The following is a 27509-nucleotide window of genomic DNA, read 5'->3' on the forward strand; positions in this document are numbered from 1 at the left end:
GACAGGTTCTCTTTCCGGCGACCAGCTCGGCGAAGTGGTGGCGTGGTTGTTATCAGGTCTAAAGCAGATCATTCAATATGAGTGTCCCGGCTTTCATTGACATTACTGAGGAGGATCAGGTATATTAGAAACAGATCTGGCCTTCGGGTTTGGGGCGAGTTGCAGGTTGAACGTTAAGGTCTTATTTGTGTACTTTGCCGATGATCTTTGAGGCCTAGCTGTATAAGATTTAGCCAATAAATTAACGTGTGTCTCAACATCTATACAGAAAGCGAAGAACTGGATTTGTAAATGTCTGTGAATTGTGTATCATTGTGAGCAAATTGCAATTTTAAGTGGTGAAAGTCTTTTTTGTACGTTCACCTTCCTCGAAGAGAATCTTGGCGGCGTACGGTATTCATTGTCTTCAGTGACATGCCGCTAGTTGGGCATCACGCCCCAGTTTTGAAACCATTGCGCTATCAGTGTTCACGCTTTGCTAACCCGCTAATGGGACTGTTTCACCGTGAGGTGTAATAAAACTGGAATAGGGTTTTGACTGCAGCTGCTTCCGTCTGACTCTGGTCCGCATTGTTTTCAGACAAAGCAGAAACCAGATGGTGCTACATAAGGGGGGTGTCTGTTGGGCATATTGTGAATTGAAAGAGTACGTGTTGTTATTAACGCCAAATAAAACGGGGTTTGACAGTTTGGTTGTTGTCTGGTTACAGCTCATGTAAAAGGCTCTTGATCATAGAATGAAATCTAATGTGAATTTGTTAAAATAGATTTATTGTCCCACTTTAGTGGGATTTTGCTGAATTAGAATTTGCCAGTGGTGGCACAAATGTGCACTCTCCCGTGTGTCCTTTTTACAGGCTTCAGAGCTGAGAGCCTACATCAAATCTAAAGGAGCTGAGATTTCTGAAGAGAACTCAGAAGGTGGACTCCATGTGGATTTGGCCCAGATTATAGAAGCATGTGATGTCTGTCTCAAAGATGACGACAAAGGTTGGTTCTATTCAGGATGACGTTTGCTTGAAAACCTATAGATTTTATTCTGTACATTGCAGCATAGCCCACTTCAGTATTGTCCTAGGACCTATACTCATGGAACTTGAGATTGTAGAAAGAAAAGTACAGAACAAATAAAGAACCACAACTGATTCATTCCACATTCTTTTCATTTCATTCATTCCATTATCCCATTATATTCATCATTGTGCTCTTAAATATTGAATGCTGTCATACTTTATGGATGTTCTTGATTGAACACTTTTGATAGTTACTGTTTTAATACAGTTGCTAAGCATAGCCTGAGGTGCCTCATTAGCTAAAGGGAGTTATTTTTTTCACATAAATTCAGTTACAACTCAGAAGAACTCAGTCTAAGTGCCAGGGCTGGTTTTGCCTTCAGTATTTTTTAAATGGTAATTTCAGATAAATACTGTATTGATTTGTTTGTTTTGTATAAGATCTGCAGCTGTTACTGTCCATAAGTAATCAGTCTTGGCAAATTTTCAGAAATCTGTTGCAGTGTGTCAGCCCTGTCTTACCTGCTGCATCTCATTTCTGAGAAATGACATATTCATCTCCTAGTGTTTGAGTTCTGTCTGAGCTGTGCGGTCACAAAGGGAAGTCTGGAGGTGAAATATTAACAGCCCCCTCTGTCTTCTTGCAAGATGTGGAGAGTGTGATGAACAGCATTGTCTCTCTGCTCCTGATCCTGGAGACGGATAAGCAGGAAGCTCTGATCGAGAGCCTGTGCGAGAAGCTGGTCAAGTTCCGCGAGGGCGAACGCCCTTCCCTCCGAATGCAGCTGTGAGTCGCCTTTCCCCCTCGTTCTTCACTGTTGTAGATAGCCGCAGGGACCTCGCACACTACGAGCCGCGCCACGTCTTGTCGGTGTGTTGGTTGTGCGGTCACAGCTGAATTGTCTTGTGATTTTGTCCAGTGCTTTCCCCGAATTCAAGCCTGGATTTTTTTTTCTCCACTGTTCTGTCCAATTACAGGCTAAGCAATCTTTTCCATGGCATGGATGAGAACGCCCCGGTGCGTTACACTGTCTACTGCAGCCTCATTAAAGTGGCAGCCACCTGCAATGCGATCGCCTTCATCCCAACCGAGCTCGATCAGGTGAGCAGTCACAACGTGTCGCACCCTGTCATGCCTTATTGCTTCCAAGAGAAAAGTTTCAGAGGTTTTTTTTATACAGGATGACAAGATGAAAGCCATTTCATACAGTTGCCTTCCCCTTTTTTTCCACATAAACAACTTTATTTACTCTTATCCTTTCTGCCAGGTCAGAAAATGGATAACGGACTGGAACCTCACCACAGAGAAGAAACACACTCTGCTGAGACTGGTGTACGAGGCACTTGTAGACTGTAAAAAAAGGTAGATTTGAATGTAAATCGGCACCACACTGTTCTGGGAGACCGTTTTCTATTCTGTTTAATGCTAGTGTTTGTTTTGTCCTCAGTGAACCTGCAGCTAAAGTCATGGTGGAGCTGCTGGGCAGCTACACTGAAGACAACGCTTCTCAAGCCAGGGTCGATGCTCACAGGTGAGCACCTCTTTCCTGGCTCGCTCTGTCTCAGTGTTTAGTGTAGAGCCAAAGAGGAATTCAAGTGAGTTTAAAATGGGTTTTTGAAGTGGCTTTATGGTTTCACTCAGCAGGATATATTAAACCATGAACATTTAATAATAATAATGCATATTACAAACAGTTCAGCAGAGAGGTGATGATTCAGGCCTTCTGGCTCTCTTGGTTCTGGTAGCTGAAGTGATCAAAGTTGCCGAGACATTTTTAGGGATTTCACCTGTCGTCTGGTTTTTGTTTTACGTTTGATTCTGAAGAATTCCTTTGGGTTCACACTATCAGTGCTTACTGGCCTGGGACTGAACCCGTTTACTTTTCATTGTACCGATTCCAGAGAGGCAATATTATTTTGTAACAATCGTCACCACATTTGTATACACTGTTGGCTGTTTTTTAAAGTATAATCCAAATGGGAAGAATTTTGAATAATGGGGCAGGGTAACTTTCAGTATGTTCTTTGTTTCTTTAAATAATCTTTCAAAATAGTTCCGGTGGGTAGCTGTGTCAGCATGTGTATGCTGCAAAGGAACAAGTAATAGGTTTATTCCATGCTCAAAAGAAAAGAAAGAAAATGCAACGTTTCAGCTGTGAAGCCTTCTTTGGGTGTCCTTATACAGTCCTTACACAGGCTCCACAGCCGAAACGTTGTTTTCTTTCTTTTTTGAGCATGGAATAAATTTTTCAAAACAGATTGGCTGCCATGTGATTTTCTTTTCCCTCTTCTTCCCTAGATGTATTGTCCGTGCTTTAAAGGATACCAACACATTTTTGTTCGATCACCTCCTGGCCCTGAAACCAGTTCGATTTTTGGAAGGGGAACTTATTCATGATGTGAGTAAGACAGGCTTGTTTCTCCAGCACAAGTGTGATGCACCATGTTTATTTTAATATGAAAGTAATGTGGCTCTGAAGAATTTAATTGGGCTGAGCCATGAAACATCCTGAAAAACGACTCGCTTTGGTATTCTTAATATTGTGGAAAATAGGGGTAAGTTATATTTAAACTGCTCAAATATCCAGCTTTATATTAGTCTTTTAAATTGCATGTCTTTCTATAGAGTGGATATTGTTAATGTTGTGGTGAACAAGATCCTTAGATCTTTGAGGTTCACTCGTACGTTTCAGTTAAAGGCAGTTTTATGAAAGCTGAAAGGTCAAAACTCTAAGCTAAAACATAGAAGTTAAGAATCCTGGTGTTTCTCTAGCACAATGTGTGATGCACCATCACACATCTTTTTGGTAAGACAGCACAAAATGAATTCCATTTTTCTAAATGTCCATTTCAGTTTTAACTTGGGGTGAACCATTTCGCAGTGCAGTATAAAGTGGAGAAGAGCAGACGTTTTCAATATTGTTTTTTGTGAGAATGTTTTTTATTTCCTCACTAGCTGCTGACCATCTTTGTAAGTGCAAAGCTAGCGGCATATGTGAAGTTTTACCAGAACAACAAAGACTTCATCGATTCCCTTGGTGAGCTGCACACTGCCCTTTGATTACATCTGGCTACTTTTGTTACTCTGTTTTCCTTTAACAGCTCAAATGTAGCTAAAAACCTACAAGGGCTCATTTCATGGGCAAGATGAGCTATACTCTTAGACATGTTTACCTGAAATGACATTAAGTAGCCCCAGATTCATGCTATTCAGTGTTTGAAACCACTGGAAAAAGTTGCGTAACACTTACGTTTGTAAAGTCATTTCTTGGAATTTAGTTTCATTGTGCGCATTAGGGAATTACATTGTTTTAAATTTTGAACATGCAGTGGCTGAATATTACAGTGTGACCCTTGCATAATTTGAAAGTTAACTTATCTTCTAATATTCGAAGATCCTATCCCTTTTAATTAAAATAGAAGCTATTAGGCCATTGAAATGAACTAGTACCCATTTACCTGTTTCCTAATAATGTGCTAAGCAGCACCGAGTGTTATTTTAGTGTTAAATGAGTGCATTAGACCCTGTAGGGAACGTAATGCACTGGCTAATTTGCTTTGGCATTCAAGGCACAGTGATGGAATGTTAATGTCAGCAGCCTCTTTATTTACACACTATATAAAAAGGAATAGTAATTAACACTTGGGCACTCCCATACTGATGTGTAATTGACTGTTTCAAAGGAGCACTGGTTCATAATCTAGTGTGTGTATTAAAATTACGTTTTCCATATTGTCCCCCCCTTAGGATAAGGGTCAGTGGTACCGTCAAAGCCACTCGTGCACACAAGAGTTCTTTATTACAGCATTAACATTTTGACATATTAATCAGTAAGTGTTTTGATTTTTAGTGACCTCAAGAGAGTGGAATAGACCAAACATCCAGATTGATCGTGGATGGGCAAATGGTTTTACATTGTGCAGTGTGCATTTTGGAGTTATAAATATCTTAAACACAGGAAATCACAATTATATGCTTCTTTGTGAGCTTACAGTTGGATTACCCTCATCCCTTCTCTTTATCAGAGTACAGAACCCTTTTGATGACAACAGTTTAGTTACTGGAAATACTGTGGATACTCCATTTACAGCTGTAATAAACCCAAAATATTTTGCTCTATAGATCAAGGGTAGTATTTTAAAAATCTTTTGCCAGAAACTAATAATAGAATTGTCAAACTATTTAATTTAATGTTCTTGGTCAAATATAAATGCTGCAGCAGTTAGTCCAAACAAAGTCTTAATAGAGTGTTAAAACTTAATTATAAGTGAATAGCAGTCAGTTCTGTATGCCTTGTATCTAAGCCCAGTTGTTGAGCTGCAGTTATCAGTTGGTTTATGGGTAAATTGAAGGCAGTTTAAATTGTTAGTTTAAATCAATATAAAGCACTTATTTATTCATCTTGACAAGTTAGGCCAAATGCAACACCCTATTTTGTCAACTGTATCGCCCTAACATATGTCCATCTGGTTTCAATGGCCTCTTCAAAACATAAAGTTAATGAGCAGTTCATTAGCATTTGTTAATTAGGGTTAATGTGCATTAATTGATTCTTGTTGCTTGTATATTCCAATTAAGTCCAGTTAGTTGTTGTAGTGACTGGTGTCACCTGTGCAAATGAGTTATGTTTTCCCCTCTACATCTCTTTTGCCAGATGAAAATCCTGAACCTCATTAGTGTTAATTAACATTATAGAATTAGTAAGACGCATCTTCCCTGCTAATTAGCTTGCACAGAAGCAGTATATATGGTTTAAATTCAGTACATATTTTTCAGTGACCTGTATTTTAGGTTCTTTATTTTAATGGCATCTTTGTGCTGCTTTGTACCACATTTAGTGATTATTGGATAGTTTTTATTGAGTAAACTGGATAAATTGTAAAAAAAAATAGTTCACTATAAATCGAAAGCATTGGTGCTTATTTGGTGATAACATTTGTTTAACACTGGTTAACATGCCATGTTAGCAGTTTTCGTTACTGCATTTCTCACTAAAATACATTTAACATTAGACATTTTATGAAGAAATTGTTGACTTCCGTATCCATAAGTATGATGTAAATTATTTTTCAGGTCTGTCACATGAGCAGAATATGGCCAAGATGAGGCTTCTTACCTTTATGGGCATGGCAGTGGAAAATAAAGAAATATCATTTGATACCATTCAACAGGAGCTGCAGATTGGAGCTGATGATGTTGAAGCATTTGTCATTGATGGTATGCTCTCTAAGCATACTAAGTATTTGCATTATTTTATGAAGTGCCGAATCTACAAATATCTCTTTTCTGGCTTTAAAAACAGGATGTTTGTAGACCGTTAATGGAACTGAATTGGCACTAGACCAAAGACAATTTTAGTGATCTTTGTTTTTAATATTTACTACCGTTTCAATATTTATTCATGTTTCTTACAACAGTGGCTTTTGAGTACTATATTTGTTCATGACAATGTCATTTACTTGTAAATAATACCATATGTCAAATGAAATTAAGGCCAAACTTTTTTTAACTGAATTACCATTTTATTCCTTTTAGCTGTAAGAACTAAGATGGTTTATTGCAAAATTGACCAGACACAACGGAAGGTAGTTGTGAGGTAGGTCTTCTATTTGATTGCATTGTTTCAGTTTATCTTATTTACTATGAGGCACTGCAGTGTTGACATTTTCTGCCTATAATTAAAATCTGGTAATTTATCATAATTTTATTAAATTTAGGCATGAATGTAATTAGCTAGTATAATGAAATCGGCCTTTTTTTCCAGCACACTTCCCTTAATGACCCAGCCAGGACTAGAATATTAATGTCTGGTGTTGTTTTCAGTGGCTAGGTCAAGGCCGCTGTGATCCTTTCAACAATGCAGCAATCTATTGTACATTACGAAATTTCCTTCTGTATGTTATCAGTATATCTGGAACTTTTTTAATTCTTTCAGTTGAAGAATGTTTATAAAATGGATTAAAGCTTTACAGTGAAGAGAGAGAGATACATAGTTTCTGAAGTGTAAACTGTTTATTAACTTTTTTTTATACAGCATATATATGTATTCATGCATTTCATAGAACTATACTTATGGCAATTCTGTAGTATTGTAATGCAGATAATTGTCATTTTCTTGAAAATTAGTAGAAGACTATTTCTGAGAGTGAATGTGAGTAAAGCATATAAGTCTAGTTTTGTGATCGTTTAGTCAAGTTTGTCTAATCCAAAGCCTACAAACAGTGGTCTCATCAGACTAACACTATTCAGAGGTAAAATTAAAAGAGTCTAAAAAGCTTTGAAACGGTCTTGCAGTATGTTCATGTCTATGTAAATTGCCCATTGACTCCCCTGTACATCTCTCTCCTCTTACAGCCACAGTACACACAGGACTTTTGGAAAACAGCAGTGGCAGCAACTGTATGACAGCCTCAACTCTTGGAAACAGAACCTGAACACAGTGAAAAACAGCCTTCTCAGCCTCTCCACTTCAACATAAAATCTCAAAACAGTGTTTTGACATTTTTATATTTACAAAATAAAAAAAGAGATTAATCATTTTTGATTAATTTATTGGTCATGAAAGTTAGAGCATCATATTAAAAATCTGAAGAAGAAAAATAAAGTTCAACCATAACATTTGCATGTCTAGAATAATTCTGAATTCTCTTTATGCTACAAAGTCCTAGATGAGTTTTCCTTAGAAGAAACAAACACATTCTGACAATGTTGTCATTGCTGCAACAGACTTAAAGATTTAACAGGACATAAGCTTTACACTAACAACACTGCAAATAGTGCAAAAGTTGAAGGTAACAGAACACATTTGTCAATAACAAGCAAAGAAAAGTTGGTAAATTTAATTTTTGGTGAATTCATACCTTATCTGCTTATACCAAACTGCGACTTTTCTCTGCTTACATGTAAAACAACTGGTAAATTGTTTTTGGTTTGTAGCTGAGAAAGTTTTAAAGGGGAATAGCAACAGAGCAACGAACAATATAACACTAATGAATTTCCTCTACTCTTTCATCCGTTTTCCGTTTCCTTGTGCATCTGAGTCTCTCTAAAATCAGAAATTTCTGTATCTTGCTGACTTCGTCATGAATTCTCTGCTGAAATTCCAGGTCTTCATCAGACTTGGCTGAAACACTCTCGGGACTCATTGCAGAAGTATCATTACGTTTGTTGTGGGAATTTAAACATGCTGCTGGAGTGTTTTTTTCTGGCTCTGCATAAACGTTGATGGAGGAATCTTTTTTTAATATGGATGCTGCTGGTGTAGGCATATAGCTATAAGAAACTGGAACCTTTAGAACCTCAGTGGTCTTCTACCAGACAAAAGCAAAAAAAAATGGCATCTTGTTAGAGACAGAACATTTATGTGTTCAGATTCACAAATTGTTCTCCATTTAAAAAAATCATGATAAATGTTTGATCAAAATTAAAGACTTATATAATGAGAACAGTTTTTTTAATCCTGTGAGAGAGAATTACTAGGGGGTTATATTTCTTAATGTAGCATTTTTCTTTCAATTGGAAACACCTGCTTCTAATGAACTGGAGAATGACATTGTCAAGTGTCAGATGAAACTGAAGTAAAGAGGCACTGGCAAGTAAACGTCCATTGGTAACTATTTCCTTAGGTAATCCATCCTCATCTAGTTGCTGTAGTTGGCATGTACAACGTCATATAGAAGCAACATGTGTATGAACACTGATGTTGGATGACTTCTGGTTTTGGAATGAAAAAGTCTAGGACATGTTACACTTTAGATTTTGTCATTTTAAATTGAGATTTTAATTTGTTGTATAATGAACTAGAAAATATAGGGTACAGCTGTAAAATAGACATTTTGTAAATAGACAAAATGTTCTAAAGATTAGTTTATCATCTAAATTAACAAAACAAGAAAAGCTGCAAACATTTTTCCCCCTCTATAATAGTCCAAACAATCTATTTTCATTTTTAGGACCATGTTCAGAACAAGTCATGATTTCTCCATGGAATCAGTTATTCAAGATGAAATATCCACATTCCGATGTACAAGAAGGTTGTAGTTCTTGTCTTTTTCTTGATTTTTTTTGAAAGGGTTAATAATGCACCGAATTATGTGGAAACGTTTTTTAAATTGCCATGGAAAACTTAATACATTGGCAGGAACAATGACATGGTTTATTTCACATTGTTTTCAAAAAGCCTTACAAATTTCAACTCTGATTTGGTTCTTTAGTTATGTTTCTTTGAAGACTGATGCTGATTTGAACGTTATAACATGGCACAGCAACCGGCCTAAGTATTTCTGATTAAACTGTTTTTTGGCAAACTACTTTTAAAGGAAGAGTTTAATCAACATGCTAACAAGTTCTCTCCAGCAATTAAATGTTTTCAATGGAATACACAGCAAGCTGTCTTTCCCCTCCTCCAGGCTCCCCGAAGTGCTGGATAGCATCTGTTTGATTTATATGCTGTGACTGTTTCCCGCTGTTCTCCATCACCCTTAATTGTGAAAAATGCTGCCATCTTGCCCTGCTGATATTTTTTTTGAAAATTGAAAGGGTCTTAAACCATCCAGATGTGTTCGGTGCTGTATCACATATCTATGGAATTAGCTCACTGTGCTCTTCTGTGTAATATTTTTAGTTAACTTACATGTTCTGCTGAGATTTCACAAAAAGTCTGTGCTATTGCATTCCACTCGTCTCTAGGATCTCTCTTGTGGCAAGGATGAATACTGGAAGTATTCAACATGTCAGCAGCCCTTTTAATTGTGGGGGAATCTAGATGACAAAGAGGAAATGGTAGCAACAGCACTTAGAGCTAGCCAAGATACAATTCCATAGATGCTTGTTTTTCAGCTATAGAAAGCCTTTACTATCTTTGATCTCAAGATGTACTGCTATTTATCCCAAAAAAAGGAAACTGCTGTTTATTCTAGCCATGTATAAAATCTGATATCTCATTGTACTGTACATTAAGCTATAAAATATAAAGATCTATACTTTGATCTCATAGCTCAAGAAGCAGTGAACTATGAAGATTCCTTTAAAGGAGAGACTGTACCTCTTCAACACAATGCGGTTGTTTAAAAAAATATAGTATATTAAAGAGTTTCAACTGCCAATCACTGAGAAAATCCTGAGCATACATTTTACTTTAAAAAAAATGATATTTTGACATGTTAAGCAATTCAATTCTGTATACATTACTTTTGATTATCTTATATAAAACCTTATAAAAAGTTGTAGATCTCAGGGTACCAAGTAACCACCCTAACATAGTATGTTATCTTGTACAGTACCTATTTTAAACATTCCTTAAGTCATCTAATGTAAGTAAAACATGGTTATGTTCTTACCTTTCTCATTTTGTTCCTCATCCTGATACAATTTGGGATTTGTTTTAGTTGAAAACGCCTCATGCAATGCAGGAGGCAAAACAGTATCTCTTTTTAAACAAGATGGTATTAAAGGTGTTGAGGTCTGGCTGTTAACATCTTGATCCACTTTCACAGAAGAATGAATATCATGGGATTTCTGGGAAGTTGGGAACTGTATATTTTTTAAAGGTCTTAACTCAAATGCTGATCTAATTTTTTTGCTTTCAGAAGTGAACATAGTGTCAGAAGAAGGAAAATATATTTCGCCATTTGCATTCTTTGTGCTGTCTTCTTGGTGTTCGTTGAGATTGGTCTTTTCAGCCCTAGGCATGAGGATTTCTTTTTTGAAACTTTTGTTTTTATGTGCTTCACTGTAATTAGTACATGGGAGGATTCCTTCATTTAATTTGTACATAGAATGAGATATACTGCTCTGATCACTTTCAAATATTGTTCCCCTTCCACTGTCAACATTAGAATCCGTCTCTGTACATGTCTTTTTAACATCTGGAGTGACTGTCTGGACCAAAGCTTTGTTTTCTGACCGATTGTGAGCTGCAGAATTTATGTTTTTTTCAATGGTTTCTGACTGATTTGATAGTTTTGTTTCTGAGTCATTTGTAGCTGGTTGGCTGCTTGGTGTTTTGTCCCTTCTGTCATCAGTTTCTGTTGTCATCTGGTCCTTGACTTCCAGTTTGCTATAACACTGAGATATGGTCATTATGCGTTTTGTGGCATCTGCTGGGTCAGATCTGTTAAATCCAGATTTTTCTTTAATAAAACGAGATGTTATTTTTTTAAGTTTAGGGTCGTTTTGCAAAGGAGTCCTAAACCCGCCAAGAATTTCAGAAGCTACAAGATGGGTTGGATACATTTCATTTAAAGCACTTTTCACTTCAGGAACTTCTGTAACATTACTTAACTTGGATTCTGAACATTTCTGGTTGTCTTCATCATCTTTAGCTGCCACTTGTGTTTTGAGTTCAGGGCTGCCTTCAGCCAGCTCATGCTGACAGTCCTTGTGTGCAGTTACTGGGTCAACTTCATTGTGATAAACACAACTGCCTTTGGGACTGGGTAGCTCACTTATAAAGTCACCTTTGTTGCAAAGCATTGTGGTCGCTGTAGAGCTCTTATCAAGCATACCATAAACTAGATGACTTTCACCAATGCCAGATTTATGTTTGCTGGAGTCTGTCTGCTGACCTGTATCTGCACTATAGACACCTAATGCATCAGCACTGTCTAAAATCATAGTTTCTGTAACTGGGACTTCTGCCAAAGTATCAGGACTTCCTTGTGGCTTGAGAGTTGTACTGGCAAGGTCTATAGTAGAGCAAATGTTCTTAGTCCCTCCTGTGTCTTTGCTTCCAGAAGCATAAACATCATCAGTCTGCACATTGATAACCACACAGTAGTCTGCTTTTGAAAGTTCATCATTCACTGTCTCTGCAGGCTCCTTGGAACTAGCAAATGTACATTTATCTGTATGTATAAATGATACATAAATAGCAGAATAGCTGATAATTATGTTTATATATAAAAAACAGATTTAGAGAATTATTTTTAAGCTACATATTTGCACTTATAATTCAGTAATTTACCATGTGTGTTTGAGTAGAAGGGTGAATATAAAAATGCCAGATTATCTTATTTTATTTCTTAAAGTACACTTTCTGCTGTACTATATTAATTGGAACATCATGACATTCAAAACTAAACTTTAAAACATATGTACCAAACTTACATCATAAAAAACTGAACTAGAAAACCAGTTCTTCTAGTTTCAAGTGAAATCATCCTGCTTACCTTTGAAATGTTCAATAATGTTTTTTTCCTCAATATCAATATCCTGTAAACTCTGCGTATTGTTGCTTTGTAATACAACTGCTTTACTTTGGGAATCATTTATTAAAGGCGAGTTTACTTCATGTCTTGGAGCACACACTTCTTTAATCTCATTATCAGAGCCATTGTGCTTTTTGGGCTTTACATCAACGCTGAAAACTTTTAAATTATGCTGTCAGGGTTGAGAAAAATAAATTACACAGTAAACATGAAGAATAGCACGTTTCCGAAGTAGGAAATATGAGGTAAAAATTGACTTGCATGCATATACTGTATTTGTTAAAATAAAAATAAGTTGCAATGAGACTGGTGTAAAGTCTTGTGAATTTCTTATAGGAGAAGTGTCATTAAACCTTTATGGCCTAAAAATGTAACACGTGTTTTGTAGGCCACTGTTCACATCTGGCTCTTTAGGAGATGAACTCTGGCCAGTGTCCACCAGTGATTCTGCAGTCTAATGTCATTGCTCATTGAAAATCTCTTTCTCCTCTTTGAAGCCCAGATTCAGAGTTCACAAACTTTTTCTATTGGCAGGACTTTCAAGTGAACTTTTGAACTGACATCCAAACCTGTTTTGTTTGAATATCAGTTCAAAATGACTAAAAAATAAATCTAGTTTGTTGGAAGTAAAATGTTAAATACTGTTTCCATTGTTTCACACACATGAATCACAAGCTAATACAAAACTACCTTTAGCATTTGTATTTGCTCTGCTTGCTGGACACTGCAGGATGATAGCTGGTTGTGCTGCTCATGGAGATAATCATATGCTTCCTTGTGAGATCTGAGCTTTTCCTGTGTTTGCTGAATTTTCTCCTGTAATCTCATCTGCTGCTCAGTAAAACAATCACATATAAAACATGTATGAAAGAGAATGGTGTTAAAATACTTATCATATAGCATTATCTTCACTATTTGTATTATAACCTTTTTTACATTTACCCTAAACGCAAAAAAATAATTATATTTTAAGATCTGTTAGGACAACAGCTATAAATAATGATGAGTATTATTATACTTCTCAAACTCTACCTCTTTTTCCCAAATTGCTTTAGAATTTTGGCATTCCTCTGTTAGACTGATAAATTTGTCTTCTTTTTCTTTGATCTTCTCTCTGAACAGTTCATTGTCTCTTTTAAGGGCCTGCAATAAAATTAATCACCCAAGAAATTTTTAATACAACAATAATGAATTTTTATGTGTTAGTTAGCTTGGACGAAGGATTCTAAACGTGCAAAGGGCCTCATACAAATCAGTTAGGATGTGTCATCTTAACAATAATTTCAATAAATTAGTAAAAATGTGCATTTAACTCAGCTAACAGAAACCTGTAGGAGGATATAAAGAAGAAAAGGCTATGAAGGAGGATTAAAAACACTTGCTATTATTCAGTTGCAGTTCATGCCTCCTAATGCACAATATAAAATGATATATAATGCTATGCCATTTTATGTGCAGCTGCTTTACATCATTTACTTCAATCCTCACATAAATATATCCGGTAAACACTGCACAGGACAAATTCATACTGTCTTTAACATTAAAGCTTGAGATTTTTTTTTTTAAGAAACAAATAAATCAAAAGCAGTATTCTTATCTGTTATATTCAATTTTACAGTTCGCAAAAACCTAAAATATTAAAAAGTTGTTAAAATGTTTTCAAAACTAATGGCAAACAGTTGTAATCCATCACCACCAGTTATTTTTAATGAAGTACTGTTTTCCTTTTCATCAGCAACAAACTAGTATTCCACTGACTTAATCTGACAGTTTCATTATATTGCCATCAATATCTGAGGAACAATGAAGTAGTCATTCCCTATCACTAGAGAAGCCATTTGTTAAAGACAAGAGGCATAGGCTTATGCCATTTCTAAAATTTAAAATAGCTTAAACTCATGTCAAATTACATAAAAAACAACAAACATTTATAAAATGCATTGACTATTTATGGACTGTTTATTGAAATAAACCTTCTTTTGTGCTTATCTGAATGAAAAAAAATGAAAAACTCAAAAGCAAGACATGAAAAACATCAAAATTCCTTAACACAATCTTTGTTTAAAAAAAATAAAAAAATGTTTACGTGAGTTTGTAGAATAGCTTCTGCCAATAAAGACTTCATTTCATTATTATCTGAGACAGACACAGACAAATGAACATTTAAAGACCCTGACCTGATGTTCCTCTCTCTGAGCATTCAACTCCAGTTCCACTCTACCAATTGCCTCAGTCTGTCGTTGCAGCAGCTGCTGGGCATGCTTTAGGGAGTTCATAACCTCCTGAACACAAGCGGCAAACAGATAATGTATATTAATGACATACAATGCTGCAGTAAAACAGTACTGAACAATTTATCCCTTTTTATTGCTGTGAATCTTATAGTTTAGATAGCAAAATAAATGATATTTTTAATGCTTGCAAAATAGAAGTAAAAGCACATGATATACATAATCATTAAAATAAATTACAAAATTCATTTCCAGGACAAAAGCTGTCTCAATTTGCACCTGTTTTTCTTCTCGTATGGTGGCATTCTCTTTAGTCAGCCTTTTGGTCATTTCTGTTTCCTTCAGAAATAAACATATAGGTAAATACACATACTTCATGAAAATGACTATTTTAAAAATAAATGATTTTGTCCAGCATTCTGTATCTTCTAAGATTTAGAATTGAAAAATAATTTAAAAAATATACAGTACATACTGCACTAATGTAAACATCTTTAATACTGAATCCACACACAATAGCTTTAAATTACAAGCATGTCTATAGATTTTCTGTTTAAGTAAAACATAAAAAATACTTACAGTATTCAGATATTATTTAAAAGTTATATTTTAAAATAATGTAGTAACTACAAATAGTATTCTCCAGTATCAAAATCATCTACCACAAGAAGTTTGTGTTGAAGCTGCTGTATCTCTTGCTCCTGTAATGTGCGATGCATGCTTTCATCTCCCCTTTTGCAATGAGATGACACTCTGGATTTAATTAGCTCTTTATTAAGTTTCTCAATATCCTAAATGAGACAAAATTACATAATATACAATGTGAAATCTTAAAATTCATTTACAGGACAATAGGTTGAGAAAGTTAGCTAAATTAACTGACAGTAATAAACTTCAACCATTGACATTTTTATTAACAGTAAAGAAATGGAAGGCGGTAAGTACAATTCTGTTTTATATTCAGAGCAATATTTTAAAGAGGCCTGGTGAAAGTCAGGAACTTATCTACAAAAGTACTCTCATTCAATACCTTTAATATTCATAAATAACCCTCTTTCTCAATATATTTTCAAGCAAAGTAGAAAGGTGTAGCAATTAAATATTACATGCTTTGATCTCTTCTAATGACAATTTATTGAAACTCACATTTGAAGATATTCTGCCCTTCTCCCCCACCTCTCCCTTACTAGTACAGTGTTGTCTGTTTCATATCCCTGTCTCCTTCAGAACACTGACATTCGCTCAGACAAATAACAGAAGTTATGAATGCTGCTCATAGATAGTATCAAGAATTCTTTATGATGCCATCATAGGGAACTTAGTATTTGTAACACTAATAGCATTATCTGGCAACACAGGTTGGTCTGTTTAACTTTTCTCTGGGAAACTGGAATTCAACCTTATCACAAAGCAATTTCTCAAATGCTCTTGGCAAAGTCATAAACCAGTGTAAAACATGAATGATAAATGCAACGTATGTCTGATAGATACATCATTGCACTTTTTCATTTCAAGTTGAATGCATTGCAGATAGAAGGAATGGAATACAGTAGGCAAATTAAAGATTGATCATTTATCATACTATGGATACCTGTGCCATGGAGCAATAATATGTGGAACATCCAAGACCAGACCTGGAAGATCAAATCTTATTCCTATGAAACACTCTGTTAGTCTACAAAAAGAATCCAATTGAGACATACTCTCAAAGGATCTCATCTGAAGTGCTTAACATAAAAATGTAATATCAGCAGGGAGTACTGTTAGACTGTGTATGACACATTCAACATTGCATTACATGGATATTAGTACATAATCAGAAGAATAAATATTTTACCAGCTCTAAAAAGTTTCTTCTAATAATAATACAAAAATCATTCAAGTGTCTTGGTCTGTTGTATCATAGAGCACCCAATTCCGCGTGAGGCTGTAGTATATGAATAGGAAGGCAATGTCTGCAATACGTCAAGGCTCAGTGCCAGCAATTAAGAGCTGCTGGAAGGTGTGAAGGTGTTGGTCGGAAAGACCACCTATTAAAAGCTGTATCAGTATGAAAGTACTTCTGTAAATTTCAAATTCTGAATACAACCGGCATGATGAAATGTTATTTTACTTGAAATGATATGATATGACATGATACACTTTATTAATACCCAAGGAGGAAATTAAGTTGCCAACACAACTCATAGACATAGAAGAATCATAAATAACACTACCCAAACATGACAGCTACTGCAAAAACAGACATATAAAGCAGTACACTGACACAACTGATCAAACTATGCAATACACAAATTGGAACTGTACAAGTGTACATTTACTACAGATGTTTTTACCTTTTTCAATCTGAATATGGTGGCTTCTTGATTGTAATTCACAAGAGTAAGTTTTTTATTTAGCCTCATCGCTTCTTCAACTGAAAGACATTTTTTTAAGTTCAAAATGGGTTTAAGCATAAAAGAAAGTTTCCCTCAATCACAAATGTTGCTTTGTTGTTTAAATAAAGTACAGCATTATCAGACATCACTTTAAATGTTCCTACAAAAAAGATAGCAATATTGCCATACGGAAGACAGGAAACCACTGAATTTCAAGGCTGGGGGATGGCATTTTTGTAATAGCTTGTAAAAATTAAATTTTAAACATTTTATTTTGCGATGATATGCTTTTGTCTAAATCCTACTGTTTAATCAAACAGATACAGATTAACAACATATTTTTTATTGCTTAAAAATATACTGTTAAATATGACATACAGTACTTGTTATTACAGATTAATCCTTGACAAATGATGAGAAAACGATCACACATTGTACTTAAGGCACAATAACTCTGACATACCACCAACCTTTATTTTACTTTGAAATGTAGTACTGCTATTATAACAAAAACACAGCAATTATTCTTAATAGACAAAAAACAAGGAATTATCTTCTTACTAGTTAAACAAATAATACCAATTTAAAGGTCTATTTTAACACAACTGTCCTCTATTCCCTTAAAGAAATAAAGAAATATAAAATTTTCTAGTACCCTTTTTGATAACTGAATATTTCCCACCTTTGATATTTTAAATTAATACTAACCAAGAAGACTTCTCAACTTTATTAGTACTATTTCTTAATAAATAATTATATTTAATTTAAAACATCATAAGATAATAATCATTCAACAAGTTGTTAATAGATGCCAAAAACTTGGTTGCACAGTAAGATACCTAATATGTGCAAAATATAATGTAATTTTGAAAATAAATCATGACAGCTTTTACTTTTTCTTAATGTGGACTATATTTTTAGATTTGTTTAGTTTAGTTATTTTATTTCAAACATTCTAAATGAATGAAATGAAAGATTATTGTCATTTGCTTTATTTAGGTACTAAATACTAAACTCTTACAACAATTAAACTTAGAAAAACAAAAATACATACCATTTTGTTCTAGTTTCTCATGAAACTGCTTAACCATAACACACTGACGAGAAATGGTTTCAAAACGTTTTTCAGCTTCGCTTATCTGGTTTAGGTGATTGTCCTTGGTTTGAGTCTGCAACTGTAGTTTCTGCTCCTGTAAAATGCAACTTAAGTAACACATGATTGAGAAAAACTAAAATAGTTTACAACAAAAACAAAAATATTCTTAAATTATGACTATTTTTCCATTCTTAGCTAAAAGAAAACAATAACCTAACTCTTTTTTTTAAATATCCGATCAATATATAATAATACTTTTGCAGGTTGAGTGAACTATACAGTATGTACATTAGAGTATTTCAGCTAATAGTACTATTTTACTTCATGGTAAGTCAATAATATTGTATGCATGGTTTCAGTCATTGTTCATTTGGTTGTTTCCAAACATTTTTAACAACATGAGGGTTATAGTGTGATGTGATGTTATCAAAGAATTTTAATAGTAATATTTATCTGTCGCGCTTGAGGTCCAAGTGTCATATACTCCCTATCCGTTACTATTGATGAGCCAGTCCCTTTCTTGTTCTTCTTGTTATACTCCTCTAACTCCCACTCTTCTCTGTCAACAATATGTGGAATTGGAGTCCTTACCAGTTCACTTAGTTTCTTCTGCAAACTGAACTTGAACACCTGTAAACAATAATAAAACAGAAGTTTTATACAGAAAAATAGAAATCACTTCTATTTGTATTATTCTTTACTTTGTATTACATCTGTACTCTTCAGTCCTAACTCTGACACCCTTCCGTGTATTTAAAGACTCCTCACAGAATCACATGACATTTCTTAGACACTTTAACTCGAACTAAACTTTTCTAAAAGCAACACTGTAATGACAATGGCTTCTCTTTTTTAAATTCCATTTCAAAATCAAAATAAGACGTTATTTTACGTAGATGTGAGAGATTTTTTTCTAACTGTGAAACATGAAGAGTAGACAAGTGTACATAAGGATAATTAATCTATGCATATCATACAATCAGAGCATTTCCTGACATACTGTACAGTTGGTATGTTTTAGTCTTGAAATAAAAATGCATTTAAAGTCTTAAAAGAAAATAAAAGTAATGAAATCAGTGACTGGAAAGAAAAAACTAAAATATTCAGCTTGGTGTTCAGGTGACCTCATGTGTTGGCTTGTGTCAGGCTATATCATTTCTATAGGCATTAATACAGCTTAATATAAAAATTCCATTATCTTACTTAGAAAAGGCCAGAAGAGCAGTTAATACTCCTTCTCACCAATGTATCATTTGCAGTAGACCATAAGATATATCCTATACATCATGTTTTCTATGCCATTCTTATAAAAATACTAAAAAAGGTCAACTATATATAAGATCATATGAATGTTCTTTGTCTCTGCAGAGACACAACACATTTGGAGCTGATGTAGTAAACTCAAGCATAAAATCATTAATAAATCTGTAACACATACATTTTGTCCAGAAACATTACCTGCAGTGATTTTAGCTCTTCCTTGAGACTATTGATCTCTTTATCCCTTAATTCTGTTGTTAGTTGATGTTTTCCCTTTAAATATAAAGCAACATTAAAACAATACTCATACAAACTTTTATTAATCAATCAATAATTAAATTATTAGGAATGCAAAACAATACCTAAATGTTTTACTGTATCCATAATATACAGTAATTAATACTTTAATAAATAAAACTGCATTATGTAATAAAACAATAACATTTTTCAATACAGAAAAGTGTCGTATTAAATGTTACAATACAACAAATAAAAAATAAATTTGTACTTATGGACATAATATTCAGTACAAAATATATTACCATTATATGATTACTGTCAAACAATACACAATACATAAAAGTTCACTGTACCTTCTCTCCTTCAATTCCTCTGATTCTTGCCTGAAACTATTTTTATGAGTGTTTAGAATATTTGTCAAAGCATAATAAATTAATCTAATATTATAATGCACAGGTTAAATATAACTATAATAAACAGCCAATTCTGAAGGATAATGTAATACAACAATACAGTATATTAAATTCCTGTTTTAAGAACAGAATGATATGGATTTTATAATTTTTTAGAAGAACAAAGTTGTTACTGTAAGCTGAATATAGAAATTAAAACGTTATCATTACAATACCTTTTTCTTGAGAGCAGTTAAAGCATCTGTCTGCTGACTTTTTAAAGTATCTGTTTGATTTTGAAGGGATTCCTAAATTAATGAAGAAATCAGATTTAGGTATGTGTATCACCTGAATATTTATGTGTAAATAGTTATTGAAATATTTATAAATCTGCCATTTACCAATTAACAAACTGAAATTTTAATTAGCAATTAGAGAGAAATAAGGTAATAGCTTCTCCAAAACTATTCCAGTATAGGTGTGAATAGTATTCCCAAATACTATTTAGAAAATGTCCTGACATACTTGGGTATATCAAAGACTGAACTGTCAAGAGCTGACACAAGCATCACAAAAAGAAACTTGAAAACTATTTTGGGACTTCAGATGCTTTGATCACAAGAATGCAAGGGCCACAGGAAACCATGTGTGACAGGTACCAATGCATATATTTTTATATTGTTAATGCTCCTTCAAGATGCTGAAAAAGGATAAATGAGAATTGGCAGACAGCCATCCTAAAAAAACAGCAGTAAAGAACAAAATCTGTGAAGCATTTGTCCTTCCCAGTTTGCCAGTCACAAATCAAATGCTAGAATATGTAAAAATATGTATGCAAAGTAAACTAATTTTATCCACTGACTTAGTGGAGAGGTTGTGTGTACTACAGGTATGTATAAAATCATTATAAAAACTACAATAAAGCAAAAAACAAAAGGAATGAGAAATAAATATCAACAAACTAGCAAAAATGAACTAGTGCAATGATGTATTAACTGTCACAGTGACCAGTTGTTTTAATCTACTTAAAGAATAAAATATTGCTTTGTGGTGGGTATGAATATGCAGGCTGATTGTTTTAATTTTTCCATCATGGCATGACTGTACCTGAATTGTGACTAGATAGAGGGAGATAAGATGCTGGTAGTACCTTTACAGGCCAGGGTAATGTGATAATATCAACAGCCCCCAGTCAAGTTTGATAGCTTTCAAGATGGGAACTGACCAAATTCATGTGACTAACCAAAACACTACACTTAAATATAGACTGCAAAACAAAAGAACTAGCAGGTTCAAGAATGGTCCAGCATTCTTTCATGAATTTAAATGTATGTGTGCATAAAAGGTTGTCTCCTTTTCGCATCAGTTTAGAATGTGGACTTACCTGTGGAGGATTACTTATTTTATGAAAACGGTTGTATTTAGGTAAATTAAGATTTATGTCTAAATCTAAGTATATTTGGAGTGATCAAAGTTAGTAATTGAGTGTGAAGATAGAATGTTGTGTTTAGGCTCTTCACAGCTTTCACAACATACTTTAATGCACTTACAAAACTGCATTCTAAAGTTATTATTATAATACTTAGCATTATATTTTCTACAAAATAATGTTTATTTATATGTGTCTATTAAAATAGTACACATACCTTTTCCCATTCTAATTCTTGTTTTTCCAGCACAAGTTTATTAATTTGGTCTTCAAAACGTATTTCGGCATCCTAAATGAAAAAGGAAATCAATTTGCAACCATTCACAAAAACAATGCTTATTATATTTATTTCCTATTGTATAATTATAATGTATAGTTTTAAACAGTATTATGCTATTTGGATTTAATTATTTTAAGCATTTTAACATACATTATATACAATGTGACTGGTCTACATGAGTATTTCATTTTATATTAGTATTATCTAATCCTTAACATGTTAATTTCTTCATATTATGAGTATGTATCATGACTACTACTGTATATCCAAAGACAGACTGCCAATCAAAGAAATTCCCTTAGAAAAGATACTCTAAATACCAGATTACAGGAGTAATCTGGGTACAACAGGTTCTTTTCCAGCAAGATCTCTGCATAAGCAAATCTCTCTCCCATAAATACAATTTCAATCTTAGAGATAAAACAACATTAAATTACAAGACATAGGAAGAGTATATAATTTATATTATAACACACCTGTTATATCAGCAACTATAAGAAATAGTAGTATATCAGAGGTATGATATTAACACAAGAGCATCCTTATCCTCCTTCATTCCTCAAAGGTAGGTAAAAGTCAATTGCTTTATACATCTTGTGACTTTTTTTATATGTATGTAGGAGTTGGCCTATGCAGTTTATTTATAAGTTCCCATTAAAGTGTGCTACTAGCATGGCAATTTCCAGAAGAATTGCACACTAGATAAAGCAGTTAACAGTTCGAAATAAAATAATGAATGGATTTTTTTTTGCCCTGTAAAGCGGTCATTAAACTTGGTTATCTCAGTAAATCTTAGGACAAAGGGAGATCTACTGTGTCACAAGTTAGACAATAAGTTAAAACCCAAGGCACATACCTTTTGAATGCTAAAACTTGTGTTATATAATTTTGCTATTTCCCTGTAGAGTACCATAACTGTATAATACATTAAAAAGGCTAACTAGCCAAAATCAACATAATAATGCAACTCTTACACAGGATGTTGCTGTAGTACAAGAACATGGCATGAAGAGTGTTTGGATTATTTTAGCTTTCTTACACCTGCATTGTAAACCAAATGCTGTTGTATTAAGAATTGCATTACCTGATCTTAACCCAGATTTTTCTGGGATTCAATTTGACAGCTTCAGTTAGACCTACTGTACTGTATACAAGCTCAAGCTTGACATAGACCTTGACCTTTCCTTTATTGCACTGTAAATGGGCACTTTTTAAAATGGCAAGAGATCCTCTAAAATACCAAATATACTGTACTTACATTTACTCTACATAATTTAACCAAAGTATTTAAAAAATAATATCAGTACAATAAAATATTGGTCTGAGTATTACTGTTCATTTTAAAATCATTCTTGTACAAATATGTCTAAGTTATGAAAGTAACCCAAATATTATTATAAATTATTATAACTATAGTATTAATACATATAATTAAAATAATTATAGACACATAGAGTACTAGCTGAATGATATTAATGTGCGACACATGTCCTGCGCTTTGAACTGCTTCAGCGTGCTAGTTATTTTAATGTTGGTTTCTTAAACTGCTTCATCATATTGTTTTTCCAAATACTCATTTAAAAGTCTTCTTTAACTTCCACTTAAAATGTTATGTTGCGCCTTTGTATAAAAACTATTACACATGCGTGATGTGAAATCATAACCTTTTTTAGTCACTCTCACTTTAATGAAAAAAAGAAGAAGGAAAGTGGTTCCATTTAAGAACTAATGTTGGGTCAGACATCAGGTTTTAACCCCAGACCAATAAAACAAAAAAATTCAAAGTGTTGTTTTATGGCATGCCTGAGGAGCACAGTGATTTAATGTATTTTTACAATTACATGATCATAACAATAAAAGTGGAGTGATTCTAAAGATTATTTATTTATTATAACCTTTAAAACATGTCACACCAGTTTTAAAGTGTTTGCTTCAGGGGGCTGTTTTACAAGCCAGTATGAGAATTGGTCAGGTCCTTGCTTCATGACCCTAAACTGATGTGAAGACTGACTACAGCTGGCTTATGTCCAGATGACCAAAAAGTGCTGCTAGGTTCTTTTACCCACTTCTAAAAACTCATAATGTGCCTCCTACGAAATTACATTCCCTTTCTCTTGACTCTGCCAAACAGAGACCTTTAGTTTCAATGCAACTCCCAGGGAATCATCACACAAAGAGAAAAAAAAGAGACTGAGCAAAAATTAAACAAAACACAGGAAGAAATTAGCTGGATGTCAATGATTAAGCATGTTTTGTCAACTTGAATAGGGTAAGCAATCATGACACCATATGGGTAAAAGAATGAATCTAGTAGTAGAGCAATTAATATTTTAGTGGCACTAATTTACATATTTTCAAGAATACAATTTTTAAATCTTCAACAATTTCAGCTGGAATTCTTTTATTTCATAGTTTAGGATGAATAAAATTCAATTTGTTCTTTGCACTACTACAATGTGTACTCAGTCAGAAACATTTAATTTGTTCTATAACATGAAGTAGTTAATTAAAAGTAGTCTTTTTTAATACTAACTAAACCTGAACAAAATCAGCAACAGACATACTGATATCCCTACCCTGCGGATGCGTAACTCCTCAACGGCTTCAAGAAGACTTGTTTTACATTCTAACATATGGACAGAAATGATTGCATCTGCCGACTCCTGAAGGCTGAATGGTGATGAAGTCTCAGCCTTCAAATAGTCTGATTCTGTCTTGTGGTCCTTCTCCTAAAATAAAAACATTTCTTATACTTGCATTATAATTAAACCCACTCAAAACATGCAATAGAGGGTAAACTATAGAATAAAATAAAAATAAATAAAACTGCCAATAAATAAAAATGCAGTATCTTAGGCAGTCACAAAATATATATTTAACTGAAACTTTCAATGCTCATAAATCTTAACAAATGTTAAAAATTGGTTTTAAAAAAATAATATCAAATATAAAATATGTCAAGTACAAATATTTTTAATTAAGTGCATTAGAGTTTTTAGTGGATCACCTGAGCCAGAGATAAGCCATTTCCAGAAACCTTATGGAACTCCACTGAGTCCCTTTTGAATGATTCTGAGTCTTTTTGGCCCAAAATTACCTCACGGTGTTCTTTACAATCAGATGCAATGACTTCTGAGGGTGTCCCTGACATTTTTTAAGACAGCTGCATGAAAGAATTTCAGGATTATTCTTTTCAAAAACACCTTTTTTCAGGTCATACTTTTAAAATAAACGTAAATAGCTTAATTGTTTTTGATTACTTTCACTGTTTACTTGCTCTATTCACTTACAGCACATGTGATAATGTAGACAAAGAGGTTGTCAATAAACAATTTAAGTAAGCACTCAGATCCACATCACACAAAAAGTAGTTCTATGGTTTACAATAAAATACAGTAGAACTCTTCTTACTGAAATCTTTATTGAAATAATTACACATGAATTACTGAATTCATGTGTAATTGTTTAATAAAAATTGAAAATTGTCTTACACAATCCTTTTGGCGACATTAATATTTTAATATACTTTGAAAGTTACATCTTAAATTCCTCAAGGTGGAAAGGAGGCTGGCCTTTGAGTCTAATGGGGGTCAGAGTAATAACACAGAATGGACAAATTGCACTGTCATTCTGCTTAAATTATATAAGTTATTTAATTTGACCTGTAGATAGTCTCTTGTCTCCTCATCATGCCTGACTTTTAAGTGGGAGGTCTTCACTCAAGATGATCCTTTAATAGAAGGGAACCTTTCTCCATTTAACCCATGCTGTTATCAATCATGTACAGGAATAAATGATCCTGTTAGAATTTGCTACTATCACAAATGACATTGTGACCTGAGGCCAATGTCTTTATTTGCTTCTCCAGTGATTCACTTCAGCAGATATTAAACAATTTTATAATCCATGAAAGGCAAAATTAAAAGGACACCATCCATAAAACTGAATAATTTCTATCAGCAACATGATGTCTGTATTACCTTTATGAATTATAAGGCTGTATAGTGCAGTAATGTAATGAAGGCAAAAATTGCAATAGTCAAGTGCCCTGGGCTAACAATAATATGCATTTAATCACATTTCTGAAAACTACATATCACAACAGTTGATTGTAAATACGTATAACATAACAATCTGAGACAAGGAATGGGGTTTTATAAAGGCACTGACAAACACTCAGTTAAAGTTTACGAAAAACAACAGTTACTTCTAAAATAATCTTAATTTCAAATGATATATCAAACTTTTAATAAAAACAATTTTAATGAGGTTCATTTCAAAACAAAAATCAAGCAATGCATTTTTTACACTCTTGTGCACTTTATTTGCACCGCTACAAATAAAATCCAACAAATGACTAGGTTAATACATCTAAAACAAATGCCTCCATAAAATGTTAATTATGTATAAAATAACTTTGTGAAATGATCCCAAAATTGATATTTGATATGGTTGTAAAACAAATTTAAAGGATTTGATGGGGGGTTTTAATGTTAACACTTTAAAATTAAGACTGGCCAAAGCTAATTTATGATATCTTGTGACCTACAAAATTAGGATTTTAAGTAAATGATAAAAAGTAAAGGTTTTGTTTGAACCTTTATTTGTGAGCAATTAAGTCCCACACTGTAGGAGATAGTGTTGAGACACAGACTAAGCACTAAGTCACTTGTCACAATCAAATGTTTTTAAAGAAATGTCATTAATCTGTTACTTCAGAGTTACCCTGATACAGACTTGTAAAGCAAATAGTTCAATATTTTTATATATACAACAAGAATTACAATAATGCTGAGGCGTACCTAGACCATTTTAAAAAATCTCAATATTTAAACACTCGGTGTAAGAATATGTCAGAGATTATACATGTATATTCCACGTTAACTATCCAATCGTCCGAAACAGTGAACGGGAAATTTCTCAAGGCTTATTTTAACACGAATGTGTTTTGGTGCCATCTAGCGATCTACAATATATTCCTGCTTAAATTACAGTCATTCGCTGGAACTGAGACAACGTTACGAGTTCGTCTTCAAAACCAACCGATTTCAAAGTGAGTCTTTCACGTTCTCTTAAATCTGAGAAGTGCCAAAGACAAAATGTCATAAAGTAGTTTAGAATAGGCAGAATGGTCATGTCACTTAACGTTTCAAGGAAATAGTTAATACCAATTTTATCTAAACAAGCAAATGCTTCATGAAAGCTCAACCTTCGCACTCTCCCCTTTTGTGTTATTCGTTCTAGCAGCATTTACAGGAACTCAAACGGTAACAAAATATTGGGGGGTTACCATATCTACAAACATTACAGTGGCCACCCCCCCCAAAAAAAAAGCAGAAATGGGACTGTATGGTTGATACAGTACGTCTGCATCCCAAAGAAAAGTCAGGAAACTAAACCCCGAGGAGATGAGAGTTCGCCTTACTGTACTGGCGGCGTCCTGGGCGCTTTTCCGTCCGGTCCCGTCCTCCGGCTCGAGCCACCTGCCGGCACGCGGTTGCAGCGGCCCTGTCACCTGATCAGAGACCGGCGTCTGTGGCGACACTGATAACCCAGCTGCTGAACTGATACTTAAAATGCTCTTTTCCATGATATAAGCGCTCTTGCCAGAACAAAAACACAATTATTTTTTTTTAATTCGTGCCATTTTCCCTCTTTTATCCAGATCGTCCATTGATGCCGAAAAAATGCTTGATGGCCGTTGTTGTCTCAATAAGTCTTAAGGTCGAATGTCCCTTCAGGGGTTAAAATATTTCTTTGTGTCTGTTTTGTTTGAATCAAGAAATGTGTAAAAAAGGAAAACAGTAAAAAAAATAAATAGGGAACAAACATTTAGGATTGCACTTTAAATAAATTGTGATATTTGGGGACTTATCGAAGACTTACTTTTTTTTATTCTAGTATTTCATTTCAACATTATTCTAAAATTGATTTTTTTCTATCCAGGATCTGGAGTAATCGCTTGTCATAAAGTCTGACAAG

At 34.0% G+C, this 27509-nt stretch overlaps 2 protein-coding genes across 4 annotated transcripts; one reads left to right on the top strand and one right to left on the bottom strand.

Moving 5' to 3' along the window:
• eif3m (eukaryotic translation initiation factor 3, subunit M) lies at positions 1-7551 on the top strand. The gene is made up of 11 exons (XM_006642630.3): positions 1-119; positions 858-990; positions 1662-1800; positions 1992-2115; positions 2282-2376; positions 2462-2545; positions 3313-3412; positions 3970-4051; positions 6088-6231; positions 6550-6610; positions 7369-7551. Exons 1-11 carry the CDS (start codon positions 78-80, stop codon positions 7490-7492), a joined length of 1128 nt encoding a protein of 375 aa, XP_006642693.1. The 5' UTR covers positions 1-77; the 3' UTR covers positions 7493-7551.
• ccdc73 (coiled-coil domain containing 73) lies at positions 7549-27280 on the bottom strand. Of its 3 annotated transcripts, none has more exons than XM_015338407.2 (19): positions 26953-27041; positions 24625-24690; positions 24104-24256; positions 21465-21536; positions 20055-20126; positions 19780-19815; positions 19385-19459; positions 18518-18556; positions 17885-18020; positions 16789-16868; positions 15115-15243; positions 14732-14791; positions 14399-14503; positions 13254-13364; positions 12912-13052; positions 12183-12393; positions 10353-11858; positions 9647-9774; positions 7549-8324 (listed from the first exon to the last, which is right to left on the bottom strand). In XM_015338407.2, exons 2-19 carry the CDS (start codon positions 24676-24678, stop codon positions 8001-8003), a joined length of 3432 nt encoding a protein of 1143 aa, XP_015193893.2. In that variant the 5' UTR covers positions 24679-24690; positions 26953-27041; the 3' UTR covers positions 7549-8000. The 3 variants fall into 3 exon arrangements, with proteins under 3 accessions (XP_015193893.2, XP_015193890.2, XP_015193889.2); XM_015338404.2 differs by having other exon boundaries at positions 24535-24690; XM_015338403.2 differs by lacking the exon at positions 24625-24690 and having other exon boundaries at positions 26953-27280.
• Positions 27281-27509: the final 229 nt, after the last annotated feature.

This window comes from Lepisosteus oculatus, chromosome 21 (genome assembly GCF_040954835.1).
Source record: "Lepisosteus oculatus isolate fLepOcu1 chromosome 21, fLepOcu1.hap2, whole genome shotgun sequence".
Classification (NCBI taxonomy): Eukaryota; Metazoa; Chordata; class Actinopteri; order Semionotiformes; family Lepisosteidae; genus Lepisosteus; species Lepisosteus oculatus.